We start from the raw sequence: 27,198 nt of genomic DNA on the forward strand, positions 1-27,198 counted from the left end.
AAATAGTTGTTAATTTAAAATTTAATCTATTTGAATGATTTCATCAAAAATTTGCATTTTGCCTCCTATAAGTACATCATTTAAAATGATGTAAAATTTTTTACACCTCACAACTAAAAAATTTATTTGACCATTATGAAATAAAATAATGAAAAAAAACCTAATTAAAATTAGGTTTTTGCAAAGAATTATCATTGGACAAAGGAATTTCATAAATGTGAGCAAAGTTATATCGATTTGCTTAAAATATTCCGGAGATATTGTTAAATACGCAAAAATTAAACCTCACACTAAGAGGTTTATAATTTCAACCGCTCTCCGGAATATCAACCGCTGAAATTTTGACCATTCTCCATGTTTTGAGGGTCCAGAATCCAAATCCGTGCAAAAGAAATGTTTTGTTTGTTCAGAGACCGTATTTGACTTCGCAACTTAAAAATCGATACGCCTACTACAGCAATGAAACAGCATATATAACGTTAGGAGTTCGAACAATTCATATTGAAGAAAAGTACCAACGTACTCAATCCGTACTAAATCCGATCAATTAAATCAAAAGTTATTCAATGTGTTATATATTTATACACAGTGAAACCACTCGTGATCAATCCCTCTCTGTTTCAACGTAAAATGGTAATTAATGTAGGTTGGTCGGTTCTTAAGGGTTACCTTAATTTACTTCAAAATGCTATTGAAGGTACATAATTTTACACAAACGATTTTAATTTTAGTCAGTGTAGATTTATATTGTTTATTCTAAGAGAATTAAAAAGAAAGTATATTGTTTACCTATTTAAATTATATTGCGTAAGGATTTTTATAGATATTTGCCAAGTAGTTACAGAGGAGCAATAATAATTCAAAAGAGTAGAGCATGAAATTTTCTTTCCTCGAAAACGGAGTTAATAATCAGTGGATCAGTCTTTTTTTCTTTCTGAGAATTGCATAATTATAAAATTATACTTCAAGTCCCTATTAGTAAAGCCAAAGATAAAAAATGTTGAAAGAAAAGGACGCAGTTCAAGAAATACTATTATTTTATAATTCCCTAATTATACATATTACAAATATCTTCTTTTTTTTTAAAAAAAAAATAATAATATATATAAATTAATTTCAATATCTATGTCAAGCACCTCTTATTATCTTAAAAGAAGTAACTAACTAACGAAGAATCTTTTCTTCTCTGTTATTGCAACGTTAAATGTTTTTTCAGGGGACTTTATAATATAATAATTTTATACTTTATCAAATAACTTTAGTACCATATAAGTGGCCTTAAAATATATACTCGAATTCGGTGCCTTCACAAACTATAAACAAATAATTCTTCTTGGTATTAATATTTTCTTCTAACTTCGCGGAGGACAGTTACACATGAATTAAATGCCATTTACAAAACATGGAAGGATTGAACCACAAGAGGAGGAAAGTGAAATCTATGGTAGCGTCACTATGCTTTAATAGAGAGTTAAGTTGAATATCTTTTTCTTAAAAGTTAATCGTCCAAAAAATGGTGAACTTTACTTTAGAGAGTAACGCCTACTTTCTCTTCGATTCTTTCCTCTACATTGCGAACATCTTGGATATGGTAATAACACCCTCAATGAAACCATGAAAAACGTGAATAAAATTGAATTTTCAGAAATATCATAATGTACCAAATGTTAAAGATTTTTAAAAATCCAGAATGGCTTGAAAATTTTCCCTTATTTATGCACTTACAAGGAAGAATGAAATATCATAACTTCAATAGAATTCTGTTAAAAATAGTGAGTTTCATTCCATCACTGCAGGCTATTGTATTTTCCTTGTATTCCCATCGATAAAACCTAATGGACCTAATTGTCTAAACTAAAACCTAATTGTCTTAAAAGTAGGAGAGTTTTCTAATTTCATTAAAATATCAGAAAATACAGTTCAATATTTTAAACTACCAGTAATTAAATATATTAGTTTTTATATATATTTAAAAACAAAATGTTTATTTATCCCACAAAACTTTCTTTCAACCATTAATAAAACTTTCTGCGCAATATATGCGTGGAAGGTATGTTTAATTTGATTTGAAATGAGCTAAGAGAGGGAAAGACAGGAACTATAGGTGAAAGCCCTTATTTAGCAAGACGGAAAAGAGAAAAACCTGGTAGCCTGGTACGTAAAACATTTCATTCCAGCATTTTCTTTCGAAAAAAATGAAATATCTGTAACTATCAAGATTTCTTTTATAATTCTGGCATATATATAAAACTGCTTCTTTTCCAAGATAAAATAGATATTGTTGAAAAATTTAAAAAAAGAATAAGTAAACTCCTCCCCAAAACTAGCTATAACTGAAATGGTTTTACTACCAGCCTTTCCTCTTTTCCGTCTCACTTTCACGCCTGACAGGAACAGCTACTCTTCTGTCAATGCTACTTCTGCTACATGATTAAAAAGTGACAGTGACAAATAGCTGTGTTCATTTCGATATAAAATTAATCATATTTTTTATTGATCAATTCGATTAATACTTATAATTATTAAATTTGATATAAAGTAATCGATGATATTTTTTTATAAATAATCGATATAATTTGTTTTTAGTAATGTTAATCGTGAACATCTAAATGAGATTCGTTGCCGCTGAGGTAACAAGTAACAAGTTTTATACACTATTGAATTAGAATTATATTTTTGTAGTGGTAGATATTTTACAGTTATTAATAGTTATGAATTTTATTAATGGATATTAAAAATTTAACTCCTTTACGCGATTATAATTCTTGTTGTAATTTTCAATTAATCATTACTTTTGTAAAGCAGGCATAGATGTGCGATAGAGAATATATGAGTAATCAAGAAGATGCACTCTAGAGCAGTGTTCCCCAACCTTTTTATCACCGCGGACCCGTCAACGTTTGATAATTTTACCGCGGCCCGCTGGTGGTGGTGTGTGTGTGAGTGGGAAGGGGACGTTGATTGTTTATTTTTTTAGATTATTTCGATTTGTTAATTTTAATTTAATTGTATTTAAACATGCCTTCAAAATAAAATGCAGTTACACCAAAAAATAAATATAAAGTGATTTAACATTTTAGCTTACTAGAGCTTTAAATCAATGAGAACCCTGAGCTTTTTTCTTTGCAATGAGATTGTTCCATCCGGGGGTAATCGGATATAATGACTCCCGCAGTGTGTTGCTTGTGTCCAGTTTATTCCGTTGCTTTGTTTTGGTAAGTAGTCGGAAATGACAATAGGGATTTAAGTGTTGTGGTGGCAATCTCGGGGTATTTTGCCATGTCTTTAATCCAGAACACCGGCAGAGTTGTTGTTTCTAGCGTAGTTTTAAGGCTGCCGTCGTCATTTGCAATCTCCAGCAGTTGATCTTCTTGCACACACATGCTAGATTCGCCCGATTTGTTGAGAAATGGGTGGCACATCCATTCCTTACCAGATATTTTTAATTTGGGGAACCTAGGAATTTAAATTCAGTTTCAATGAAATGGACGGCCCGGTACCATTTGTACCACGGACCGGTACCGGTCCGTGGACCGGGGGTTGGGGAACACTGCTCTAGAGTATTATAGACGAATGCCCTAAAGATAAAAACGGATTATCACATTCCGCGAGGTCCGAAAATTTCACTGAATTCATATTTTACAATTTTCAAGTTATTACATTTTTCATTTCAATCTTAAACTTTCTTCCTGCAAAATAGGACAGGCAGGAAATTATAAAAGAAAAAAAAAGTCGTATTGTTCTCAAAAGAAATTACTTTATGTTTCAAAAGGTGTATAATAAATAAATCAAATCAAATATTACTTCGATATTAGATATAATATAGAATTTGGAAATGGAATTTATTTTTTAAAAAAACTTTTAATTTAGTTGTTTTAAAACTTCAAATAAATTTTTTAATTATCGGATATTTTATTCACTATATTATTTCCTCAAAAATAATTTTAAAATTTGTGACATTTATAGCAGTAATGTAACACAAAATTTTGATAGACGCAAAATTTTGGCAGATATAAATCTATAAACAAAAAATTACTATAGACATGTAACCTACAGGATTTGAACGCGAAAACTCCCGAATGCAAGGATAGCTTCGCAACCACTATACACTTTCTCTCACGCACGGCAAATTATAGTTAACATTATAAATAGGCAAAAACGTAAAAAAAATTTAGCATATTTCTTAAAATTTTCTTGCGTAAATTATTGTTGATGTGTTTATTTTTTTCAAATTTCTCACTCTCTCTCTGTTTTTCTTTTTGACTCATTTCTTTTCGTTCATTTTCCTTTTTTCACTTCATTTCACAAAAACAATAACTCGCCGAATGAAGGGGAGGGGAAAGAAGATAGAAAACTTTATTGATTTCACACCTTAAAATATAAATGTCAATAACTTGATGTAAAAATACCAAGTCTTTAAATAATATCTTTTGTTTCAATCATATTTCATATTTAACAAACGCGCAAAAATATACATTTTTTTTTAAATTTAGATTTTTATATACTGTATAATTTATATTTATAATAAAACATCCAGTCTCATTTAAAGAAAAAAACAATCAATAAAAAATATTTTTTGCCTTAAATTTTCAGATTAAATAAAAATGTACGTATATTCAAATGTACGCAAGAAAAAAAATATTGTAATAAGATTAATTTAAAGATTCTTCATTATATAACAAATTTATCATACCACAAATTATAGAAATCCTTACAAATTATACAAAGTGTGGAATTACCACATTTTCTCACCAAAGCTTGTAGCGTAAAGACGTATTGAAACATTGTAACTTAGCTCAAATCCTTATTTTTTTTTAATTTCTAAGTTTATGCATCGTAAGTATGACAAGTCATCGTCATCTAGAAAACTTCCCAAGATGGCGGGTAGTTGGTTGACTTGAGGCGGGCCATTTACAGGCTACCTGATGTAGGGATTTCTGGGTTTCGACGATCTAGTCAAGGCCGCAAAAGGGCAGCCATGCCGGCTATATAATGCAATCCATTTTACGCATAACAGTGGCCGAGAGACTTGATGCAGGTCACCTGCATACTTGTCTCCGTGTAGTTTGCATACCTTAGACTATGAACCAAAAAAGGACCATCTAGCATGGTGCCAAGAGCATCTGTCTCGGGCAGAGGATGATTGGGGGTGAGCTAAGTCTGGGTTTGAGTTGGACAGCTACTCAAGACGTGCTCTCATATAGAAAGAACCCGGGAGTTAATATCGGCGCTTTAACATTCTTAACTATATTCAGTGTAGTCTGATGATTTGAGTAGGCATCATGGCAGACGGTAATATAGGCCTTCATGTGTCCGATAAAAGTTTTCTGATAGGACAGTGGTACGAAAAAGAGATCCCTGCGCCCTATGTGAGCCTTTTCCGTGGAGCATATGTTCCACGTGAAGTTCTACATTTCATCTCTATGGACAATAATGCCCGTTCAATCTGGGGCTCAGTTGATGATCCAATACCTTCAATCGGAGGATATTCAACGATTGGAGTTGTCTGCAATGTCCCCTTGATTTAATCCTTAATACTTTTAACACGTTGAGCGCCACGTCAGCCATCGGTGGCTGACACTAGACTTTCCAATCTAAGGTGAACAACGTTTAAGAGCACAAAAAAATATTTATAAATGTAGACAGCTGTTTCGGATGCTCAAAGGGCAACCTTTATCAGTGCAACAGAAGGAAATGAGAGAAAACAGGGTAAATATAGAGAAAGGTGACGTCACAAGGGGGGTTAGGGCAACGGCCAATAGGAGGGAAGAGTGAATGAATGACGAGGAATGGGTGGTGAATGGGTGATAGGGTGGTTAGTTACTTAAAGGGTGCCTAACTAACCACCCTTTTTCGTTCCTTGCTTCCCATTCGTCGTCATTCATTGGCAAATTCACATTTAATATTGCTAATATTGGCAAATTTAGTTTGTAGTTATTTACCGTGGCCAGATGGGCAAGTCATGTAAATTTAGCGGGGCGTTCAACGTGTTAATTCTTATTAGGAGTTTGCCGATATTATAAATTCAGTAGTTAATACATTACCGCTGGTAAAAAGCTCCTTTCAAGCGCCTAAAAGTTGGCAGGTAAGATTTATTTTTTTAAATAATATATACCCCACACAAACACTAGAAATCCTACTCATGGCTGAAAGCCCTTATATTGCAAGACGGAAAAGATGAGAAACTGGTGCGAAAGACATTTTATTACAGCATTTTTTCCGAGAAAAATAAAATATCTGTAACTATCAAGATTTCTTTAAGATTTTAACATATATATAAATCTGCTTCTTTTCCAAGATAAAATAGATATTGTTGAATGATTTAAAAAAGAGTAAGTAAACTCCTCCCGAAAACTAGCAATGACGGAAATTGTTTTACTACCAGCCTTTTCTCTTTTCGGTCTCGCTTTCACCCCTGATCCTACTTAATCAGTAACCACCACGAGAACTAGAGATTACAAAGAATTGGAGATGCCACTTGCTCCCGACAACGGATAAATATTTTCGAGTGGTAGTCTCTAAATGCAGCATTCTTTATTTAGTAAATTCCAACTTTATGGTTTTTACTCACCACAACTTCTTGATAATTTAAAACCTTATGTAAAATGCCACTCTGAGTGGCATTTCTCAACATGATTGTGCCCGAGTCACTCGGGTGCAATCATGTTGAGTTTTTTGTTATATATATATATATATATATATAAAGTTTTTGCACCAATTACTGTAATTATATTACTTAACATTACTAATAGATTCATTACTAATAGTACATTACTTAATAGATTCAAATGTATGAACTTTTGAAATCTGGTCTTTCATTTTCGCTGACATTGAATAATAGAGTCATTTACAATTTCAGAAACCGCTATAAACATCGGCTACTCCTGTCGGTTGCTCTCAGACGAAATGGTCGATATTTTTATCGTGGACGCCAATGAATTCACCGAAGTTGCCAACCAGTTGAGACGCTACAGAGAAGCGATTGCCAACGTTCTTGCTCATGGCAAGGGAGGTGCAATAGGTGGATGTACTGTCATCAGATTCGAGAACGATTACAATGCTCCTGCTGAAACTCCAGTCGATCCTTCCGGTGGCTTTGCACTTGTCGTCAACGGGCACAGTCTGGTGAGTGCAGTCATAGTAGTCAACGCATGACTTTTTTTTAATTCGTGACGTAGCAACGTCAACGCTTCATATAACTTAAAGCCTCCACACGGTTTCTTAAAGGTAGTCCGATCAGACCACGATGAAGGTAAACCAGGCTACGAAAGAGTCATTTATTAAAAAATCCAATCAAATTAAGAAAGTGGTAGCAAATATATCTCTTAATTTCTTCTTATTTTATGAATATGATTGGTTTGTCTTATTTGCTTGTCAACCACAGCAATATATATATATATATATATATATATATATATATATATATATATATATATATATATATATATATATATATATATATATATATATATATATATATATATATATATATATATATATGATAAATTCCTCTCAGTCACTTTTAAAAAAGAATTTGGGTTCATGCGCCCAACTGGTTCCCTTTTTAAATAGTCTGCGCAGCGTGGTGTGAAGGCTTTCTGACGTAGGCTTTATTAATAATTGTTAAATATTTACATCCACATTGATCTTATCTGTCACTCTCACTCAGTATTTAAATACTTCGCCTTTTACAACTGCGATATTCTTTCTCACACAAACTCGTAACGTCATGGAACCGATTGAACTATTTTCCCTCTTAAAAAATTGTGGCAAATGCTTACATAGAAACCGAGGCAGTTAAGAAGTTCCATCAGCTATGCGTTTTCTCTTTGGATGCTCATGTACTCTTTGTAATAACGTTTGGAATAACCCTGAATAACATTTGGATCTAATAATCTGTTGATCTAAACGGATCATCGTATATAAATATCTTACTTTTTTGAAATTCAAATTCTCAGGAACTATTTAACAGATTTTGCTTAACTTTTTTATTTTGCCATGTAAAATGAAGTTCTTTGAAATGATGAAAACAATTGTGTGACTTGTAACTCAAAATTTTTTTTGACCATTAATAAATAAAAAAATAATAAATATTTAATAAAAGTTATTTTCTGAATGGAATTATAGTTCAATGGACGAATTTCATAAGTGTGTGAGAAACTTTTTCAATTCACTTAAAAAGTTCTCGAGCTATGGTGAAGTACACAAAAAGAAAAATGAATATTTACGGGTCAAAACTTTGGATCGCTCTCCAGACCAAACTATTGGTAGTATATTTCCCAGATAGGGGCTACTCGCTGTATTTTGGGGGTCAGAAATCCGAATACGTCGAAAAGAAGGTATGTTTATTCAGAGAAAGTACATTTTTGAGTCTGATATATTAACTGAAAATATCGTCTGCACTAACTAATTAGCATATTTGACTTCACCCCCTCAAACTATTAAGGTCGAGTCCTAGAGCGTGAAGATCCGATCATTAGATCAAAAGTTATTTTGCACATTGTACATAGTGCAGGGCCGGATTAACCTATAGGCACACTAGGCACGTGCCTAGGGCCTACGAAATTCAGGGGCCTACGAAAAACTTGGGAGAAAAAAATTTGTTGACAAAAATAATTTAGCTTTAAAAACAACAGGTGTATTTTTGCACAAAATTATGAAGATACAAATAAAAATATAATATTTTTCGGTAATAAATTATTTTGCAGAATCTTATGATCTAAGATATTACTTTTTTGCGATTTTTGGATTTAACGAAATCTTGTATTATGCTGTCGAATTGCAGATAAAGTTCGATAAACAAATTTTTAAATTGAAATCCATATTAATAAAAATGTAAAAAAAAAAATATGCAAGAAAATTTTAGCATATATTTTGAAAAGAGGGGAGGGGTGGGGGAAGGAGGGGAGGGCCCAAAAACGGCTGTGCCTAGGGCCTACGAAAGGTATAATCCAGCTCTAACATAGTGGTAATATATTCATTTTAAAACAAGTTTAAACTAAGTAGAAAATTGTTCTCTAAGCACTACTAATTCAATGTTAAAAATAATCATAACAAATATGATATTAAATCGCATTATAAATAAAGCGCACTAGTAATATGAATAATTCCAGCGCTCACGGATGGCCTTTAATTTTTCAGATTAATACTTATAACAAAATTAATTTTTTTAAGCTCCTTTTACGTTTAGAGCTATAATTACAAAAATAAATAAGTACTTTAAAAACTGATTCAGGTCTTCAATTTTTAAATCAATTTCATTTTGAATCAGGTCTTCAATTTTTGTGCAGTATCATGATATTAGTAAATAATATTTATTTCAGGTGTACGCATTAGACCCTAGTATGGAAGTCTTATTCCTTGAAGTGGCTTGCCAATGCAAAGCTGTTATATGCTGTCGTGTGACACCCCTGCAGAAAGCCCTGGTGGTTGATTTAGTTAAACGTCATATAGGAGCCGTCACCTTGGCTATAGGAGATGGTGCAAATGATGTGTCTATGATCAAAAGTAAGCTTTGATAAACTATTGATGCAAATTCAAGTATCATAAATGCATAATAATTAACAACAATTTTACATTTAAAGGAAAATTTCACTTTGCCTAAAATTTTGTACAAATTTAAAAATTATTTTTTTATTGCTTGCACATTTTTTAAATTATTTACAAAAGCCATCAGGATAATTAAAGTGAAAAACTTTACTTTTGTAACGCATTTATTTTTATGGTAATCATTGTCTCACAATCAGGATTCAAATCTCTTTCCTTGGACATACCCATAATAGTATGGACATCATTTTTTGTCCTTACCTGGTTATATATTGTTTGTTCTAAATGAAGTTTTTTATTATTTTAGTGGCACACATTGGAGTCGGCATAAGTGGACAGGAAGGAATGCAAGCTGTCTTGGCGAGTGATTTTTCTCTGGCACAATTCCGTTACTTGGAAAGACTTTTGTTGGTCCACGGCCGATGGTCCTATTTCAGAATGTGCAAATTCCTTCGTTACTTCTTTTACAAAAATTTTGCATTCACGCTTGCACATTTTTGGTTTGCCTTCTTTTGCGGCTTTTCTGCACAGGTAAGATTCAATTATTCACTATAAGAACCTATTTTTTGTGGATTTTTCTAAGATATTATTTTAATAATTAAAGACTTAGCAAAATTAATACTTCTCGATTGAAGTTTCATTTAAATTTAAATAAATTTTCCCCTTATTATACAAAATTAAGTTAACCACACTTTCTCGCATATTACCCTTTTGAGCCTAGGTTTATTTTACACCAGTGGTGAGCAGTTCGGGATCGGGGAAAAATTTTTTCTAGTGGTAGCAAATGTTATACTTTAATATTTAATTCACAATTTTTCAAATTTCATTTAAATTAATTTTGTCGAAAACACTGCATAAATAATTCAATCATTCACACACACACACATATATGTATAGTAGAAATTATAATTGAAATATTAAAAAGATAAAAGATAATAAATAAATAAAAATGAATTAAATGTCTACCACTTTTTACATTTTTGGTCACCAGTGGCATCCCTGATAAGGCAGCGTTGCGACCTTTAATTCTTTCAGAGGAAATATTTCATAAGTGGTAGTGAATAACTAATTAGAATGCAATTGTAAATAAAATTAATATTTCACATGTGCTTTGGCTTATACTCATTTTCGATTTTTTAACTTGCTCTTTAAGATTGATTTATTTGTTTTTAGAGTTAGTCTGAATCATATTAAATATAAATTATAATCCAAGAAATAAAAAGATATTTATGAGCCACATTAACACATTAAATTTTTAAAAAAAAGGTATTACAACGAACTTTCCGTAGTTGTTGGTAGCAATGTAGCAGGAAGCAATATGCACTTTATATAAACAAATGTAAATTAGAATTTTTCGAATATTTGTTTTTATGTTTAGACGACTTTTTTTGGTTGAGCGTGAATGGGTTCTGTTTTGAATTCATATTAAAGCAGCATTTTGAGCGTTCAATCGCGATTCAAAGCAATTGAAACATGTTTTACTTTTCCTTTATACCAGACATAAATGCAGTAATTTGGCTACCAGTTTTTTATTTATTTTTTTTATTTTCACACCTATAGCCAACCATAATCTATCTATATTATATAAAACGCTAATACGTACGTACGTATGTATGTATGTATCAATAAAACCGATGATATTTCTTTTCTCGCGCTGGCAACAGTTTTCATTTTTAATTGATTTGATTCGGCGCGCAAGAGCACGTAGTGAGCAACCAGATAACAATAACCAGAGAGAGCATTATCAGGTTGTTCAATTCAGATTCATGCACTAAAAACATGACAATATTTAATTTAAACTCAATTAGGAATTAATTAATGGAAGTGAGAATGCTTTAAAAGGCCGCTGTTGAATTGATATTTTTCTACTGGGAGCTACCTAAACGTCTAAAAAACGTTTAAGTGTTTGTATTGAATGCATTGAATTTTTTTATATTTCGCGTTTATTTATGCATTGAATTTTCACGCTTTAAAATGCATAATATTAGTGAAGCAATATTTGATAATTTATTTTGCTAATATGTTTCTTATTTAGCTAATGTTTTGATTTTTTCACCATGTACAATCTAAATAGCTAATATACTTTTTTAAAAGCCAATAAGAACATTGATAGAATTCTTCTACATAAGTACAATACTATGTCTTTGATGATAAAATACTATGTCTTTGATGATAATATATTATGTCTTTGTGCTAGAACATTGTGTTCATTGGCGAGCGAGCGCAGCGAGCCATGGTTCACGGCGTGAACCACATAGGATTTCGTAGCAATTCTCGGGGGTTGGCGAGCGTTAGCGAGCAGGGGGCGGAGCCTCCTAGTATAAATTTATATCTTAAAAAAAAGAAGAGAAAACGGTTTTAGGAAGAAGAAAAAAGTATGTGATATTTTTTTAAAAACTGCTTTTACTTAAAAACACTGAACTTTTACTTCAAATGCAAATACACACAGGAAAACCTCCAGGAAAGAAAAACCCCTGTGTAGCAACCTCCTTTATTTACGACCACTCTTGATCGACATAGGAATTTTTTCCGTAGATCTTGTGTTGAAGAAACCTTTAGTAGAGACCATCAAAACCTCTCCCAGCGACCGGACAAACCTCTGCACCAAACGCGGAAAAAGTCAAATAATAACTTTGATCCGGCGTGAACGTGTTAATATCCATTTTACTGTGGAACAGTGTGGTCAGTCCAGAGAAAATTCACTGTATATCGAGGAAAAAAAACTATTTAAAGAGCTTAAAGGATAAAGCAGACAAATATTTATGCTTAAATAAGTTTTTTTTTTTTTTTTTTTTTTTAGTCCTTTAAATTTTTCCCATCTCAATTATAAAAGATTTAGAAGTTCTTATGCAACGCCTCGTTGTTTTTGTTCATCCCTGGTGAGGAGTGAATAATTTGGCTAAATTACCAAAAAATCTTAAAGCTTTGGTTCTTAGATGTCTTTCACTCGATAAAATATTAAGCGTAGAAGTTGGCAGGCATGGATATGCAGAGCTGTCATCGTTCTATACTTATAGGGAAAATTTCCTTCAGTGGTAGCTAATTTTATATTTTAATGCTTAATTCTTTGTTTCGTAAATATTATTTAAAGTTATTCTTCACACGAATACTTGGAAATGATTCAAAACTTACAATGACACACTTTGTTTAGCTTTTAAAATGTTACCAAAAATGCTCTAAGAGTTAGTTTTTACACAGATGCCACTTGCACCACTTTCTAAAAAAAGAATTTTCCAGTGGTAACGAAATAAATAGTTTGCTATTGTTTATTTTCAGAAATTTTTTTCAACACTACATAGTGAAAATTCGAAGTATGATATACAATGTAACTTAATCACAATTATCTTGTTGTTTCCCTTTAAAAGAATAGGAGTTATTATCCTTTCTCTACAAGTTCTACAATTTTTATTTGCAACCGATTTCTTAAGACTTTTGCAAAAAGCGGAGCAATCGGCTGTTCTGAGAGAGTTTTTTTAACTTCGTAGGGACAGGCGAGTCATAAAATGCTTTATCAGGGTGATGATAATCAGGGTAAAAAAGAAGAAACGGGTAGCCAAGCTATTTCTTTACCAATTTATTTGTGGGCTGAGTAATAATTTGCTTATATAAATTCACCACTAAATAATTCAAAGTAAAATATATAGATGCGTCAGAATTAAGGGAAAATTAAAGCCTTGTCCGTCGAGTGAGCTGTGCCATCACCTCCTACATCAAGAAGCCTCCACACGGTCTTTTATAAGTAGTCCGCGCAGACTGTTTAAAAAGTGAACCAGTTGTGCGCATGAACCCAAAACCTTTTCTAAAAGTAATTGAGAGAAATTTATCTTATACATTTGAGAATTGAATCTGTAGTGGTTGACAAGTAAATAAAGCAAAACAATAATATTCATAAATAAAATAAATTTTTAGTCATATATTTGCTACCACTTTCTTATGTTAAATATATTCTGTATTTAATGATTCGTTTGGTAAGTGGATATCCTTCATAGGGGTCTGATCGGACTACCTATAAAAAAACTGTGTGGAGGCTTTCAGTTATAGGAGGCGTTGGCTGTGCTCTAGGTATGCTGGAAAATATTATCCTGTGTTAAAGAAATTTAAGTAATTCTTAGTTTTGCATTTTTCATTTTAAGTAATTTATCCACCCTGACATATTCAAAGTAACATATGAAATGCGACGTTTTTGAAGTTATCTTCTTTCAAAACTCATGACGAAAATTACTTCACAAATCAAGATGAAAAGGTAAAAGGCCCTTTCGGGGCCCAAAGGCCTTGAGCAGTAATATGACTATGACTGCTATTAATTTAAAAATTCATGATGAATATGCAACATGATATTTCAAGTCAATATGAGCAGCTAAAAGGCTCCTTCTGAGCCTAAAAGCCCCGGGAAAGAAAAAAGACTATGAAGTTATCTCATGGTGAGGCCATTAAAAAAGTAGGCGTAATTATCATCATTTAACACGTTTTGTTATTTAATTTCTACTTTTTATGATTTTTTTTTCCGAGTCTCGCAGACATTCTCAAAAAAAATTGTAAAAGTTGGTCTTAATTTCATTAAATAAAATTCTGAAAAAATGCATCTATCATTTTGAAAGAGATATTTTTACAGAAGTATGGTTGTGGGCCACTAAGAGACCACATTACCTGTTGACAGCAAGGAACTCACACATCACACAACGCTAACTAGCTCAAGGTGCATGGGATAGGAGCCACTTCTTACTTCTTAGAGTTATAAAATTCCACGCATTCACAAGCTTGTTACAATACAAACTCACAAATGCTTTATTTATTTTACAGAGATAAAGGAAACTCATACGACCGATAATAAATACTAATATACTTTATAATTTTAATTCTTATTTTAAAGTGGTAGATTTTAAAATGTAATATTGTGTTGCATCATTGATAAAAGTAATTTTATTAAGCTTGCAAATCTTATTTTGACAAGATTAAAGGTTTCTATTTTTCTGATAAATAATCGATGGTATTTGAAAAACAGTGCTAAATATGCAATCTCAATCGCCTTGCTACATTCTTATACACTCAAACATTTGAATTTTTTTTTTGTAAAATACTGTTACCAGTGGCAATGAATTACATAGATTTTTTAAATCAAATAGAATTCGCACAAAATTTTTCAATAAAACCAAACTATTACTTTTTATAAATTTGGTATCAAATCCATCTTTTTTTCCTGTATTGGAAATTAAATGAAAATGTAAGTAATAATAGCAAAAATTAAATTAAAATTTGTAAAAGCAGATATAAAGATGAATTTACAGCGGTAACTCAGCAAATTGATTAAGTGTAAGTTTTATCCAAACGGAATCAGACATTTAATCTGTGAAACTAAATCTGGGTTTCAAAAATTTAGGTTTTTTTTTGAGTATTTTTTTTTTTTTTTTTTTTTAATTTTGATTTAAGAAATACGATATTTTGGTTTATGTGCTCTTTGAATGGTTTAAAAAATTATTCCATTATTTCTCTTTCGAAAATAAAAAATGTCACTTACCTGGTTCCTCCACTCTGCTCTTCAGTTATTAATTGCTGTATTTTTACGCGCCTACAATAAAGCGACATATCGTTATAGCTTCTGATTTTGCCTGAACTACAAGGTTCGTTATATCAATCGTAGGCTGTATATTCTAATATAAGTTCACCTTGTCCTTCAAAGCATAATAATAGTCAATTCCTTAAAGTTTTTAACTTCTTTTTAACCATGCCGCAATATATTTATAACCATTTTTATACAGTCACCATATGATAAGACTGCACAAAAATTTTTTAACGATTACATGTATTTCTTAAATTGTAAAACTATCACGCGAAACACACTTTTAGCATTGTTTTTCGTTAAGAAGCAAAAACAATCGCCAACCTATCACCTAAAAAAAATAATTATCGCCAACCTCCAAAATGCATGCTGCTAGTTGGCGGGTAAGGGACGAAATCCCGTAGTTTTTTTAATGGAATTTTATTTCTAATATGTATTATTATTTATTTAGACTCTTTATGATCCGAACTTCATATCTTGCTACAATGTCTTCTATACTTCAATGCCTGTCTTAGCTCTTGGAATATTTGATCAGGTGAGTCAATTATGGTATTTAGAAAACATCAAAAAATACTTTCACAATCAAATCACACCTGTGGACCAACCCATGTTAATTGATGTAATTCAAGGTTTTTGTGAAATATTTGTAATTCTATGAAAATCAAAGCTTAAAAAAGTGTGAAAAAGCACCGGTCTTAATTGACTTGTAATTTAATTTTTTAAGGGGGGGAAAATAAAACAAATTTCCTGAATGATGATTTCAACAGAATAGGGTGCTATATAATTTATTTCAGTAAAACCTTCGGGTTATTTGTATCTGGTCTACTTCCTCACCATTAGAATAGCAAAATATTTATTTATTGATTGTAATCGATTTTTGCATATTTCTTGAGCCAGCATTTGTTATTTATTATTAAGCTAGAATGACCCTTTGAGAAAAAAAAACACTTCATGTAAGGTGAAATCCATCAAGGTGCCTGCTCTTTTAAGTGGACCACCAGTGTAAATTGAGCTCTTTTTTTTTCTTTCTAGAACTGAATTTATCCTATGGAGGGAGTATTTCTAAAGTAGAGAGCGTTATTTTCTTTACTTCAGCAAAATTACGCAGTTATTTGCATCTAATCTACATTTCGGCCATTGCCGAGTTGCTTTTCTGTGTTTTCCCAAGCTAATTGCTTTCGATTCGTTATTTATTACCTGAGCAATCATTTGTTATTTTTTGTTAAGCTAAATTTTCATGTTCATATTAGCAATATCAAGAATATTAATTAAATTTAAAACTGAATATTGCGTTGAATATATCAGACAATAAGCTATGAAAAATATATACTTTGCCATGAATAAGCTTTCTTAAGATTTTAACGCTTCTCACAAACTTATTACTCAAAAAACCTTAATCGTTAGCTGAAAAAAAAGGCATTAGAGAAAAAAATCACTTATCTATGCTATGCACACAATAACACATTTATCTTACATTTGTCTTTCAAACTTATAATTTCAGAGTCACCATCATTTCTTCTCCAACCTCGATCTTTCAAACTTATGGTCTCGTAGAATCTCGTTTCTCTGCTGAGCATGCGCAGAACATTGTACACGTTAACTAATAAGTGCTTCCTGAAAGCGATAAATATCTCTATTCACGATCAGAATCCAATCAAGAATTATGGATAACAAATAAAAGCAACTTTATATGCATAAAATTACCTCCTTACTTAATTCTACTTCAAATGTATACATTATAGTATGTTGATAACGTCAAATTTATCGTATATTTTAGCTATACGGCGGAAAAGTTATCAACTACTATATTTTCCACAGTATTATATCACGTCAATGGGACAAAAGTTACGTAAATTTGACTGAAAATGCTTAATATTACACTTAGGTAATTAATTCATTGTAAATAAAAATGCTACTTAATGTTTCGATAAAAGTTACCAGTTCTAAATAAAAATATATGCACATAATTTCAGAATTATGACTTGATATTTTTCGCCATCCAATGAGATGACAGTTGATATCAATCCAGAGTTATAAAAATTAACATACTTCTTTGTCCTCAAGACTGACAACTTTCCCACCCCACCCTTCTCAGCCCTTCTAGTATGCATGCCCCGTTATGAGTTCTAATATTTTGAGCACTTTCCCCTTCAAACGTATAAGATGATTGAGAATTTTGAGCCGTGCTGGCTCAAGGGATAGAGAGCTCGCCTTCCAATGAGATGAACCGGGTTCGAATCCCAGCCACAACTGATCGATACAAATTCAATACCCGGATAGCACAGACCAAAATGCAGACGTGAAATATTCTCAGTGGTAAATGAATCGCGGGTTTGAGTACCCTTGTAGTGAGGCTGATCAATGATGGTTTTCGTGATTTTCTTCTCCATATAACGCAAATGCGGGTTAGTTCGTTCGAAAAATCCTCAAGGAAAGCTAATTCCACCCAATACTTGATCCAGGAATTCCCTTGTCTTCTGGATGGGATTCAAAATTGCAAGGCTACGGTGTTGAACATTAATCGTTGTAAGTCCGAAATTGGGCTGTTCAACGACGGTTATAAAATGTTCAATAAAGTTTGTGGACTTGATACATTCTACTTTCGTTCAGCGTTTTTCTCGAAATATGTGAATTACAATGGCATTATGTGTCGATGACGTGTAATCAGATTGTGTTTAGTTTATTCAGTCTTTATAGTACACCCAAATTGTTAACAATTTTTTAATAAACTTTTTTTACCAGTAATTAATAACACTCTTTGTTTCAGGATTGTAATGACAGAAACTCTCTGCATTATCCTAGACTGTACACACCAGGCCACCACAATTTATTCTTCAACAAAAAAGAATTTCTCAAATCTCTGGTGCATGGTGTTTGTACATCCTTCACCCTGTTCTTCGTCTCTTACGGAGCCTTCAACCAGCTTATCAACAAAGATGGCCTCAACATGGACAGTCACCAATTGTTGGGCACAGTCGTCTCCACGTTGCTTGTACTGGTCGTCACTGCCCAGGTTTGTGATAGAATCATAAATATCGCGTAAACAATATAAGTTCCTTTGTAAAGTGAAAAGAAAAGCCTGTAGTACCTTTCAGACTTTATTAAAAGATAATAAAAAATTTGCTTTTAATCTGCATTTACAGTATAAAATTATACAAATATTTAAAATATTGTCTCAGTAACTTACTTTCCTTTTATTATTTTTGCTTTTTAAACGTAAAAAAATTACATGAATTGTAATTGTATCAAAGAAAAGAGAACCATTTGTGGTGATTAGATTAAATAATATTAAATAAATTGATTCAATAAAATTAATAATCACAACAGTTTAATAATAATTAAAGAAAGAAGAAATCATATTAAGTTACAATGTAAAAGACTGACAAGATTAACGACAGCAGCATTTTAAGAGAGGTGAATGTTCGCCGGCTAGCAAGCCCGAATGAATGTTTATATTCAGCTGTTGCCAGATTCTGGAAACTAAAGTTTGAACACAAGAGATGTTGCCATCACATAAAAAGGTTGAGGGAAATGTTTTGCACTGCCATCTGGCGAGCAGAGTTCATCGCCATCTGGTGAGAAGGTGGTTCACCACAGTACTCCCCCCCCCAAGTGCCTTGGCACTGAGGTCACAGATATTTGGAGTTGAAACGGACCCTCCTCCCAGATCGAGTCACGTTTGTCTTTGGCAGAACAGTGTTCGTTTCAGCATTTACCATGCTGGAAGTTGACTCTGGGGAAGTAGGTCTGGAGATAGGAACGGATGCTTTGGAAACACTTTCTGTTGAGCTGGTTTTGTCGAAGTTCACAGAAAAACTGGGTTTTAGACGGTCAACACTAATAGTTGTCGGTTTGTTGTTGATGGTGATGGTTAAGAATTTTTCAGCTCTTTCTATGACTTGAAAGGGCCCGTCATAGGGAGTTTGGAGTGGTTTCTTAACACCACCATGACGGACAAAAACATGGGTGCAGCTCGCAAGGGAAGGGTGGACAAAAGAGCCTGGCTCGCTGTGTGAAGATGCTGGGGTTGGAGCTAGAGACTGCATCATGTTCTTCAGTTGTTTAACAAACTCGGACGGGTGAGGTTCGTCGCTATTTGATGTAGGAGCAAGGAATTCACCTGGGAGACGAAGTGTCATACCGTAGACAAGTTCGGCAGAAGTGCACTTTAGGTCCTCTTTAAATGCAGAGCGTAGTCCCAGGAGAACAATGGGTAGGGATTCAGTCCATTTAAGTTTGTTGTGGCACTTGAGAGATTGCTTGAGCGAGCGATGAAAACGCTCTACCATGCCATTGCTGACAGGGTGGTAGGGGGTAGTTCTAATATGTTTAACCCCAAGCAATCTTGTCAAAGATGTAAAAAGGGAAGACTGGAATTGTCTCCCTTGGTCCGTCGTGATGATGGAGGGAACACCAAATCTGGACACCCACTGTGACACAAATGCGCGTGCCACAGTCTCAGCTGATATGTCACCCAAAGGAATGGCTTCTGCCCACCTTGAAAAACGGTCGATGCAGGTAAGAAGATAGGAGAATCCTTCAGAAGGTGGCAGGGGTCCAACGAGGTCTACGTGGACGTGGTCGAATCGACGAGATGGCTGAACAAAAGGTTGTATCGGACTACGGGTGTGTTTGACGACTTTAGATTTCTGGCAGTCCACACAAGCCCGAGTCCAAGTGACAACATCTTTTGCAATTGATGGCCACACGTAGCGATCTAGAATTAGCTTCTTGGTAGCTCGTATGCCAGGGTGAGACAGGTTATGCAGCTGGTCGAAGACTAATTTTCTGAAGGCAACAGGAACGAAGGGACGCAGCTTGTCTTTTTCAATGTTGCACCAAAGTTTCAATTGGCTTGGTATGGTGACGACTTTCAGCTGAAGCGAGTTTTCGCTGTTTTTTAACAAGTTTTGCAGCTCGGTGTCAGTTTCCTGCGCTAGAGCTAGATCCTCAAATGTCAGGACTTTTAACTCAGAGATTCGCGATAAAGCATCGGCAACGACATTTTCAGAACCGGATATATGCCGAATGTCTGTACAGAATTGAGAAATGAAATCGAGGTGTCTGAGCTGTCGTGGGGAGCAAGAATCAGAATTTTTTGTAAATGCAAAAGTTAAGGGACGATGATCGGTAAATATAATAAAATTTTGTCCGTCTAGCTGGTGCCGAAAATGTTTAATTGAAATGTAGATAGCTAGAAGTTCCCTATCGTACGTGCTGTATTTCATTTCCGCTGCACTCAGTTTACGAGAAAAGAAGGCCAATGGTTTCAGACCATCGATAGTTAAGCAATTTAAAACAGCGCCGACCGCGGAATTTGAAGCATCTACATATAAATGCAGATGTTGGTCGGGGGCGTGGTAAACAAGAGTCGCAGCGTCAGCCAGAGCGGATTTACATTTTTGAAATGCAAGATCTGTTTCTTGAGTCCAGAAAACTGGCCGTTTGTCGTTCTTTTTACAATTAGTTAGAAGATCATTTAAAGGCGCCTGTGTTTCAGCTGCATGGGGCAAAAAGCGTCTATAAAAATTTAACATGGCTAAAAATCGCCTGAGCTGAGAAATTGTCTCAGGTTTTGGGAATTCTGAGATTGCGATAACTTTTTCGGGAAGAGTTTTAACTCCTTCGGATGTTATAAGGCAGCCTAAAAACCTTACGGACGATTTACTTAGGACACATTTGTCAGGATTTAATTTAAGACCATATTTAACGAGGCGCGAGAATACTTGATGGAGGTGCTCTACGTGTTCTGTTTCAGACGAGGAGGCAATTAAAATATCGTCGAAATATGGTACGCAAAATTCGAGGTTAGATAAAACTTGATGGATATGTCGTTGAAAGGTTTGACCTGCATTTCGAAGGCCAAATGGCATAGTGGTGTACTCAAATAAGCCAAATGGAGTGGTTACAGCAGTCTTTGGAATGTCCGCAGGGTGAATAGCAATTTGGTGATAAGCTCTTGCTAAATCAATAGTAGAGAATATCGTTTTTCCATGTAGGTTTTGTGTACAATCGTGAATGTGGGGAATTGGGTACTTATCGGGTACAGTAATTGAGTTTAGTTTGCGGTAGTCACCACACGGACGAATGTCACCATTCGCTTTTTTCACGACGTGAAGAGGGCTTGCCCACGGACTTTTTGATGGTCGAATTATGCCTTGAGAAATTAAATATTCGAATTCTTTCTTTACAGCATTTTGGACATTTGGCGCGAGTCTGCGGGGTTTTGAAGAAACTGGAGGGCCTTTCGTTTCGATATGGTGAAATACCTGAGTTGTTTGGTTATTAGTAATAGGTTGAGAAGGGTTGATCAACTCAGGATATTGACTTAAGATCTTATCAAATTGAGTATTTCCGACTAAAATAGCTATATTAGATGATTCGGAGTCGATATTTATAAGTTGACCGTTAGACGAAAGTTTAGTATTTGCATCAATAACTCTATGGTTTTTAGCATCAACAAGTAAGTCAAAATGTTTTAAGAAATCAATTCCTATGATAGGTTGTCGCACGTCAGCAATAACAAAAGGCCAATTGAACTGGCGTCGCAGGTTTAAATCAAGCATAATACGTTTAGTTCCATACGTTGGTATTTTTGTGCCGTTGGCGGCATACAAAGTTAAATTGTTTAAAGATTTCGAGTTAGAGGCATAGGTTTTTGGAATTACAGAAACGTCTGCACCAGTGTCAATTAAAAAAGTCATTTTAGAGGAGGAATCGGCCAATAAGACACGGTTGACGAGGCGGTCGTTGTTTTGGCCAGGAGACGATCGCCGATTTAGTTTTCCGAAACAAAACAGCACGGCGGCGTACATTTCTTTGCCCTATTACCGAAGTTTGTGTGGTAAAAACATTGACCATTAATTGGTTCTTTAAATTGCCGGTACTTTTGCGAATTACTGCGTCGTCTAAAATGTTTGGCTGGTTGATTTCGAGACTCAACCATTTGCTTGTGAACCAACGTAGTTAACTCACTAACTTGCTTAGATAATTGAGCTATCTGAGCTTCCATTTCGCCTGAGGTTTGTTGTTTATCCGTTGTTGCAGCGTTAATCGAATGCGGATTCCAAGTTTCATGAATTTTGTCTGCAACGATAGCTAATTGGTTTAGCTCTTGATTTAGGGCTGCCAAAATGGATTGCGTATTGTTTGGCAATCTACCCAACCATAGTTATTTAAGCAGCGCTTCTCCTACGGACGAGCCAGCTAAGGAACGCATGCGCGCAAGTAACTGTGAGGGACGCTGATCGCCCAATTCCAAACCTTGAAGCAATGAGCGAATTTTCGAAGATTCGCTCTCGGAATGCGAATCTATTAAGCGCTTTTTAATAGCAGAATACGGAAGATTGTCAGGTGGAGTAATTAGTATGTCACTGACAGAGGTTAGTACGTCAGCGTCAAGAGCTGCTACAACGTGATTAAACTTTGTTAGTTCAGTAGTTATATTAGCTAATGAAAATTGAGCCTCCAACCTAACAAACCATAGCGTAGGATTTGATTTCCAGAAGGGGGGTGGTTTTACAGAGACATGTGCGATTTGTGCCTCTGGGGTGATGGGGCCATCATCACCAGCCATTATTACAAAATCAAAATTTGCCAAAAACAAATGAAAAAGAAATTTAGAATGTTTTTTCTAAGGGTGAAAATGAAGAATTACGATCCGGAAATATTTTACGTGAATTTTTTACACATTTTAAAGCTAAATTCAGAATTTTACAGATAACACGGTAAGTAAACAATTATGCATGAACTGAGTGCAGGGAAACACAAATACACAGTATTTTTTTTAAAAAAAAAATCAAAGAGTAAAAATTAATTAAACATACCATTTTGAAGCAGCTCGAGGATCGATTTCACGTGCACATACGATACATGAAAAAAATAATAAATGCTTGCATCTTTATATAAAAAAAATTGTTGTTAACCTTAATTTTTAAGAAAACATTTAGAAATATTTAAGGTCGAGAGCAATCGGCATAAAATTTGAGCCGATGATTAAAGATTTAGAAAGTTACGCGTTATATTCATTGAGGGTCACCAATCTGTGGTGATTAGATTAAATAATATTAAATAAATTGATTCAATAAAATTAATAATCACAACAGTTTAATAATAATTAAAGAAAGAAGAAATCATATTAAGTTACAATGTAAAAGACTGACAAGATTAACGACAGCAGCATTTTAAGAGAGGTGAATGTTCGCCGGCTAGCAAGCCCGAATGAATGTTTATATTCAGCTGTTGCCAGATTCTGGAAACTAAAGTTTGAACACAAGAGATGTTGCCATCACATAAAAAGGTTGAGGGAAATGTTTTGCACTGCCATCTGGCGAGCAGAGTTCATCGCCATCTGGTGAGAAGGTGGTTAACCACACATTAAATAGAAATACTATAATCAAAAATAGAATAAAGACAATCGAAGAGTATAGCTACAAACAATGCATCGTTTTTCTGATAAGTAACGCCCACTCAAGCAAAAAATTTACTTGGTAACGCCCACTTCATCAAGAGAAAAGAAAAATTTATAAGGAATTTACGGATATGCTAACTTGTACCACTAAAGCAAAGCAACTGAAGTGTTCGACTAACAAGGGTTTCGAGGTCTGCAGGCCTCTCAGTTTGACTATTAAAAATTGACTTCGAAACGTATGACATTTGAAGTTATTGATGTAACAGAGGTTTGAAGTAACTAAGTTTTAAAAATACTAAGCATCGAAATAATTAAGTAACCGAATCAATAACATAGCCTCCCTTCGTAAGTTGATCTATTTAAGTGGACCAAAAAAACAAAGCACCACAAGTTTACAAAGGTTTCGTTGTTTCTTAAACTCTGGAGGTCTTTCAGTTTGAATATTAAAAATTTACTTTGTAACGCTTTTAAAGTTATTGATAGAAAATAAGTTTGAAGTAACTAAGTTTCAAATGATAAATATCGATATAACTGAATATCAAAATCAATGATATATCCTCCCTCCATAAGTTGACCTCCTTAAGTTAACCACAAAAACGATGCAATTAGTCAACAAACTGATTTCATTATGGCGGGGAGAGTCTGATTGGCAGGGCGCCTGACTCACGTTCATGAGAATGGGAGTTCGAATTCAGCCTGCCGAAGATTCCCCAAGTAGTAAATGATGACTGGTGCATGTTATATCCGTCTGGTCACAAAGTGCTCCATGTTCCCCAAACAAATTATATCTCTGGGGGGGTGCTGAATTGAATATTGATCGTACTCGGGTTCAGGACAAAATTACGATCTGTAGATGAATGAACTTGTGTTTGAATGGGTCTACCCTGTAAACGGTTGTGACGTATGAGTGTGGCAGAAGTCGAATTCTTGCCCATAGATGGCGCCACAGGAAAGCAAGAACAATCGCATCCCCTCTGTTTTAATAGCCGACGACAATAATAACAACTGTTTTCATTGTATCTTACTTTAAATATTAAAAATTGATTTCGAGACGTATAAAATGTCATAATACACTAGATTCAAATGTCTCTTCTAGGTATCCTTAGATACATCTTACTGGACCGTCTTCAATCACATTGTAATTTTCGGCAGCCTCGCTTTCTACTTCGCTTTGACACTTCTCATCAACAGTGACTTCATAGCCAGCAAGTACCTAGGGGCATTCCGGATGACCCTGAGCTCACCCACCTTCTGGCTGACCACACTTCTGGTCTTCGTTGTCCTCCTCATACCCATTATCACCGTCCGATTTTACTATGTCCACATCCATCCAACTCTCTCGGACAGAGTCCGACTGAAGCAGAGGAGAATCAGAATCCACGCGGAATCTGTTGAGGAACATCCACAGATTCTTCTACCACAACTGATGAGAAGACCGAGTAGGCGAAAATCTATGAGGTCAGGTTATGCTTTCGCCCATCAAGAAGGCTTTGGAAGACTGATCATGAGTGGAAAGATCATGAAGAAGTCCAAATCAAGCTCCATCGCCAACAACATGTTGCCACCCTTGCTTCCAGGAACAATTACCCAGTTCAGACCGACCATTCGAGTGTGAATTTTGAACGGGTAACTATCATCACTGCCTCACTGACTGAAAAATGTAATTGAAACAGCGCCAAACCTTGTTGGCGAATCCACAACTTCCTTATGACTCTGTGATGGCGTTGAAAGTTAAGCGCGATTGGTAATCTATTCTTCCAGCTTGAAGCCGAAGTTCTAGGACTTCGGCAAATATTTTAAATGTGTCGATACAAAATATTTACAAAAATGGGTCAAAGAGAATGATTTGATTGCAATGAAACACTTTTTAATAAAGATTTAGAAAATTTCTAGTCTGTAATATTTGTTTCTGAAATATTATAGATTGTGAATTGTTGAAGTATTTTTAAGTTAAAAATTTTTTCTATTTATGAATAGTAATTTTTATAATTTACTCTTCTTAATTATAAACTCCAAGCTCCCTAATTCTCGGTTCTACAAAAATAAAGTTTTATAAATTTATTTTCATTTCATCATTAATTAATGTAATGTTACTTCCTTTTGGAATGAGTTTTAGTATGGGAAATCTTTACTTTTACTAAATAATTGTTTGAGATTGATCTGATGTTCAGTAAATTATCGCATTGTTTATGGGTTATCAATTTAATGTAATGATTTCTAATTTGAATTTTAAACATGGCGACTAAATAACTGTCTGTCTGTTGCAGCCTATCACCCCCTTTTTTTCGAAACTCCAAATGTGCATTTTATTATTATTATATTTTTAAGAAATAAATGTGAAACTATTATGAATATTTTATATTATTAAGAAATTTACTTTATTTCAAGCTTGTTTCGTAAAATTTTTCTTCATTTTAGAATAGGACCTAATTATGTTTAATATATTTTTCATGGCCACTATTAAAAGTGCCCCCATTGAACACTGACCAGGAGTAAAACTCCCTAATTTTACTACACCTTTCAAATTCGATGTTTTCAACTCCACCTTCCTCAATAGTAATTTTTCAGCTATCGATAATGTTATTGATTATGCATATAATTAACTACGCACAACTAACTGCGTATAGTTCAATTAATTTCATGTTCCAGATATTAATTTGCGATCGATGATAAGTATGTGAACTCCTATCTTATAGATTTGAAATCAATAGCGTTGATAAGAAATCAAGAAGCGTGTATGGAGGGCGTGACAACAGAACACCCTGTATAGAATGCTCTTCCCTAAAATACGAGTTGGGGACCAACTATTTATTGCCTTTGTTTAGGGACCAATTTTGAACTTTTATATTCATTTTTTTTTATCTCGATAACAGTTAATAACAGTCATTTTTGTCATGTAGGTAAAATCAGTCAAACAGTATTATGTACAGAAAAATAAATGTATAGAAAGTTTATTGCGTGTTCTTTGAATAACCCATTTTCGGCCAATGGTGCGTAAACAATATATTCATCTTAATAAATATATTTTATAAACAATGTGATGCATATTTCACACTAATTTCATTTTTCTGCTGTTGTCAAGGATTCTGAAGACATCTATAAAATGTCAGTAATTTAGTTTTAGTAAACACTCTCTGGTGAGAAATTTTTAAACAACGCTACTATCTTGATTTTCGTTATTGACTAATTTGACTTTTGAAAGTGTATAATTATTCCATTTGAGATTAATCATATGTTTTTATGGTGAATTAAAGTTTTCAATTGGAGTAAACTCTTTCTGTAAAGAAATTTTTTAAAACACTACGATCTTGATTTTCGTTATTGACTAATTTGACTTTTGAAAGTGTATAATTATCCCATTTGAGATTAATCATATGTTTTTTATGGTGAATTAAAGTTTTCAATTGGACTAACTCTTTCTGTAAAGAAATTTTTAAACAACGCTACGATCTTGATTTTTCGTTATTGACTAATTTGCCAATTTGAAAGTGTATAATTATTCCATTTGAGATTAATCATATGTTTTTATGGTGAATTAAAGATTTGAATTGCAGTTAGTTCAATTGGAGTAAACTCTTTCCGTTGAGAAATTTTCAAACTACGCTATTTTTCTGATTTGAAACAGTTATTGACAAATTTGACTTTTTGAAAGTGTAGAATTATTCTATTTGAGATTATTCATATG

General features: G+C 33.7%; 1 protein-coding gene across 3 annotated transcripts in view; it reads left to right on the top strand.

Annotated features, from left to right (window-relative positions):
• Window positions 1-25,329, top strand: part of LOC107445874 (phospholipid-transporting ATPase ID) — a 149,874-nt gene extending 124,545 nt beyond the window's left edge. For all 3 annotated transcript variants that reach the window (XM_087163486.1, XM_087163485.1, XM_087163488.1), the window contains exons 18-23: window positions 6,860-7,125; window positions 9,324-9,507; window positions 9,854-10,077; window positions 15,555-15,638; window positions 17,871-18,116; window positions 24,610-25,329. In XM_087163486.1, the coding sequence (XP_087019612.1) occupies window positions 6,860-7,125; window positions 9,324-9,507; window positions 9,854-10,077; window positions 15,555-15,638; window positions 17,871-18,116; window positions 24,610-25,128 (1,523 nt within the window). In that variant the 3' untranslated portion in view covers window positions 25,129-25,329. The remainder of the gene's footprint in view (window positions 1-6,859; window positions 7,126-9,323; window positions 9,508-9,853; window positions 10,078-15,554; window positions 15,639-17,870; window positions 18,117-24,609) is intronic.
• The last annotated feature ends 1,869 nt before the right edge of the window (window positions 25,330-27,198 follow it).

Source organism: Parasteatoda tepidariorum, chromosome 5, assembly GCF_982258835.1.
Source record: "Parasteatoda tepidariorum strain Cologne lab strain chromosome 5, Ptep-v5.0, whole genome shotgun sequence".
In the NCBI taxonomy this organism is placed as follows: Eukaryota; Metazoa; Arthropoda; class Arachnida; order Araneae; family Theridiidae; genus Parasteatoda; species Parasteatoda tepidariorum.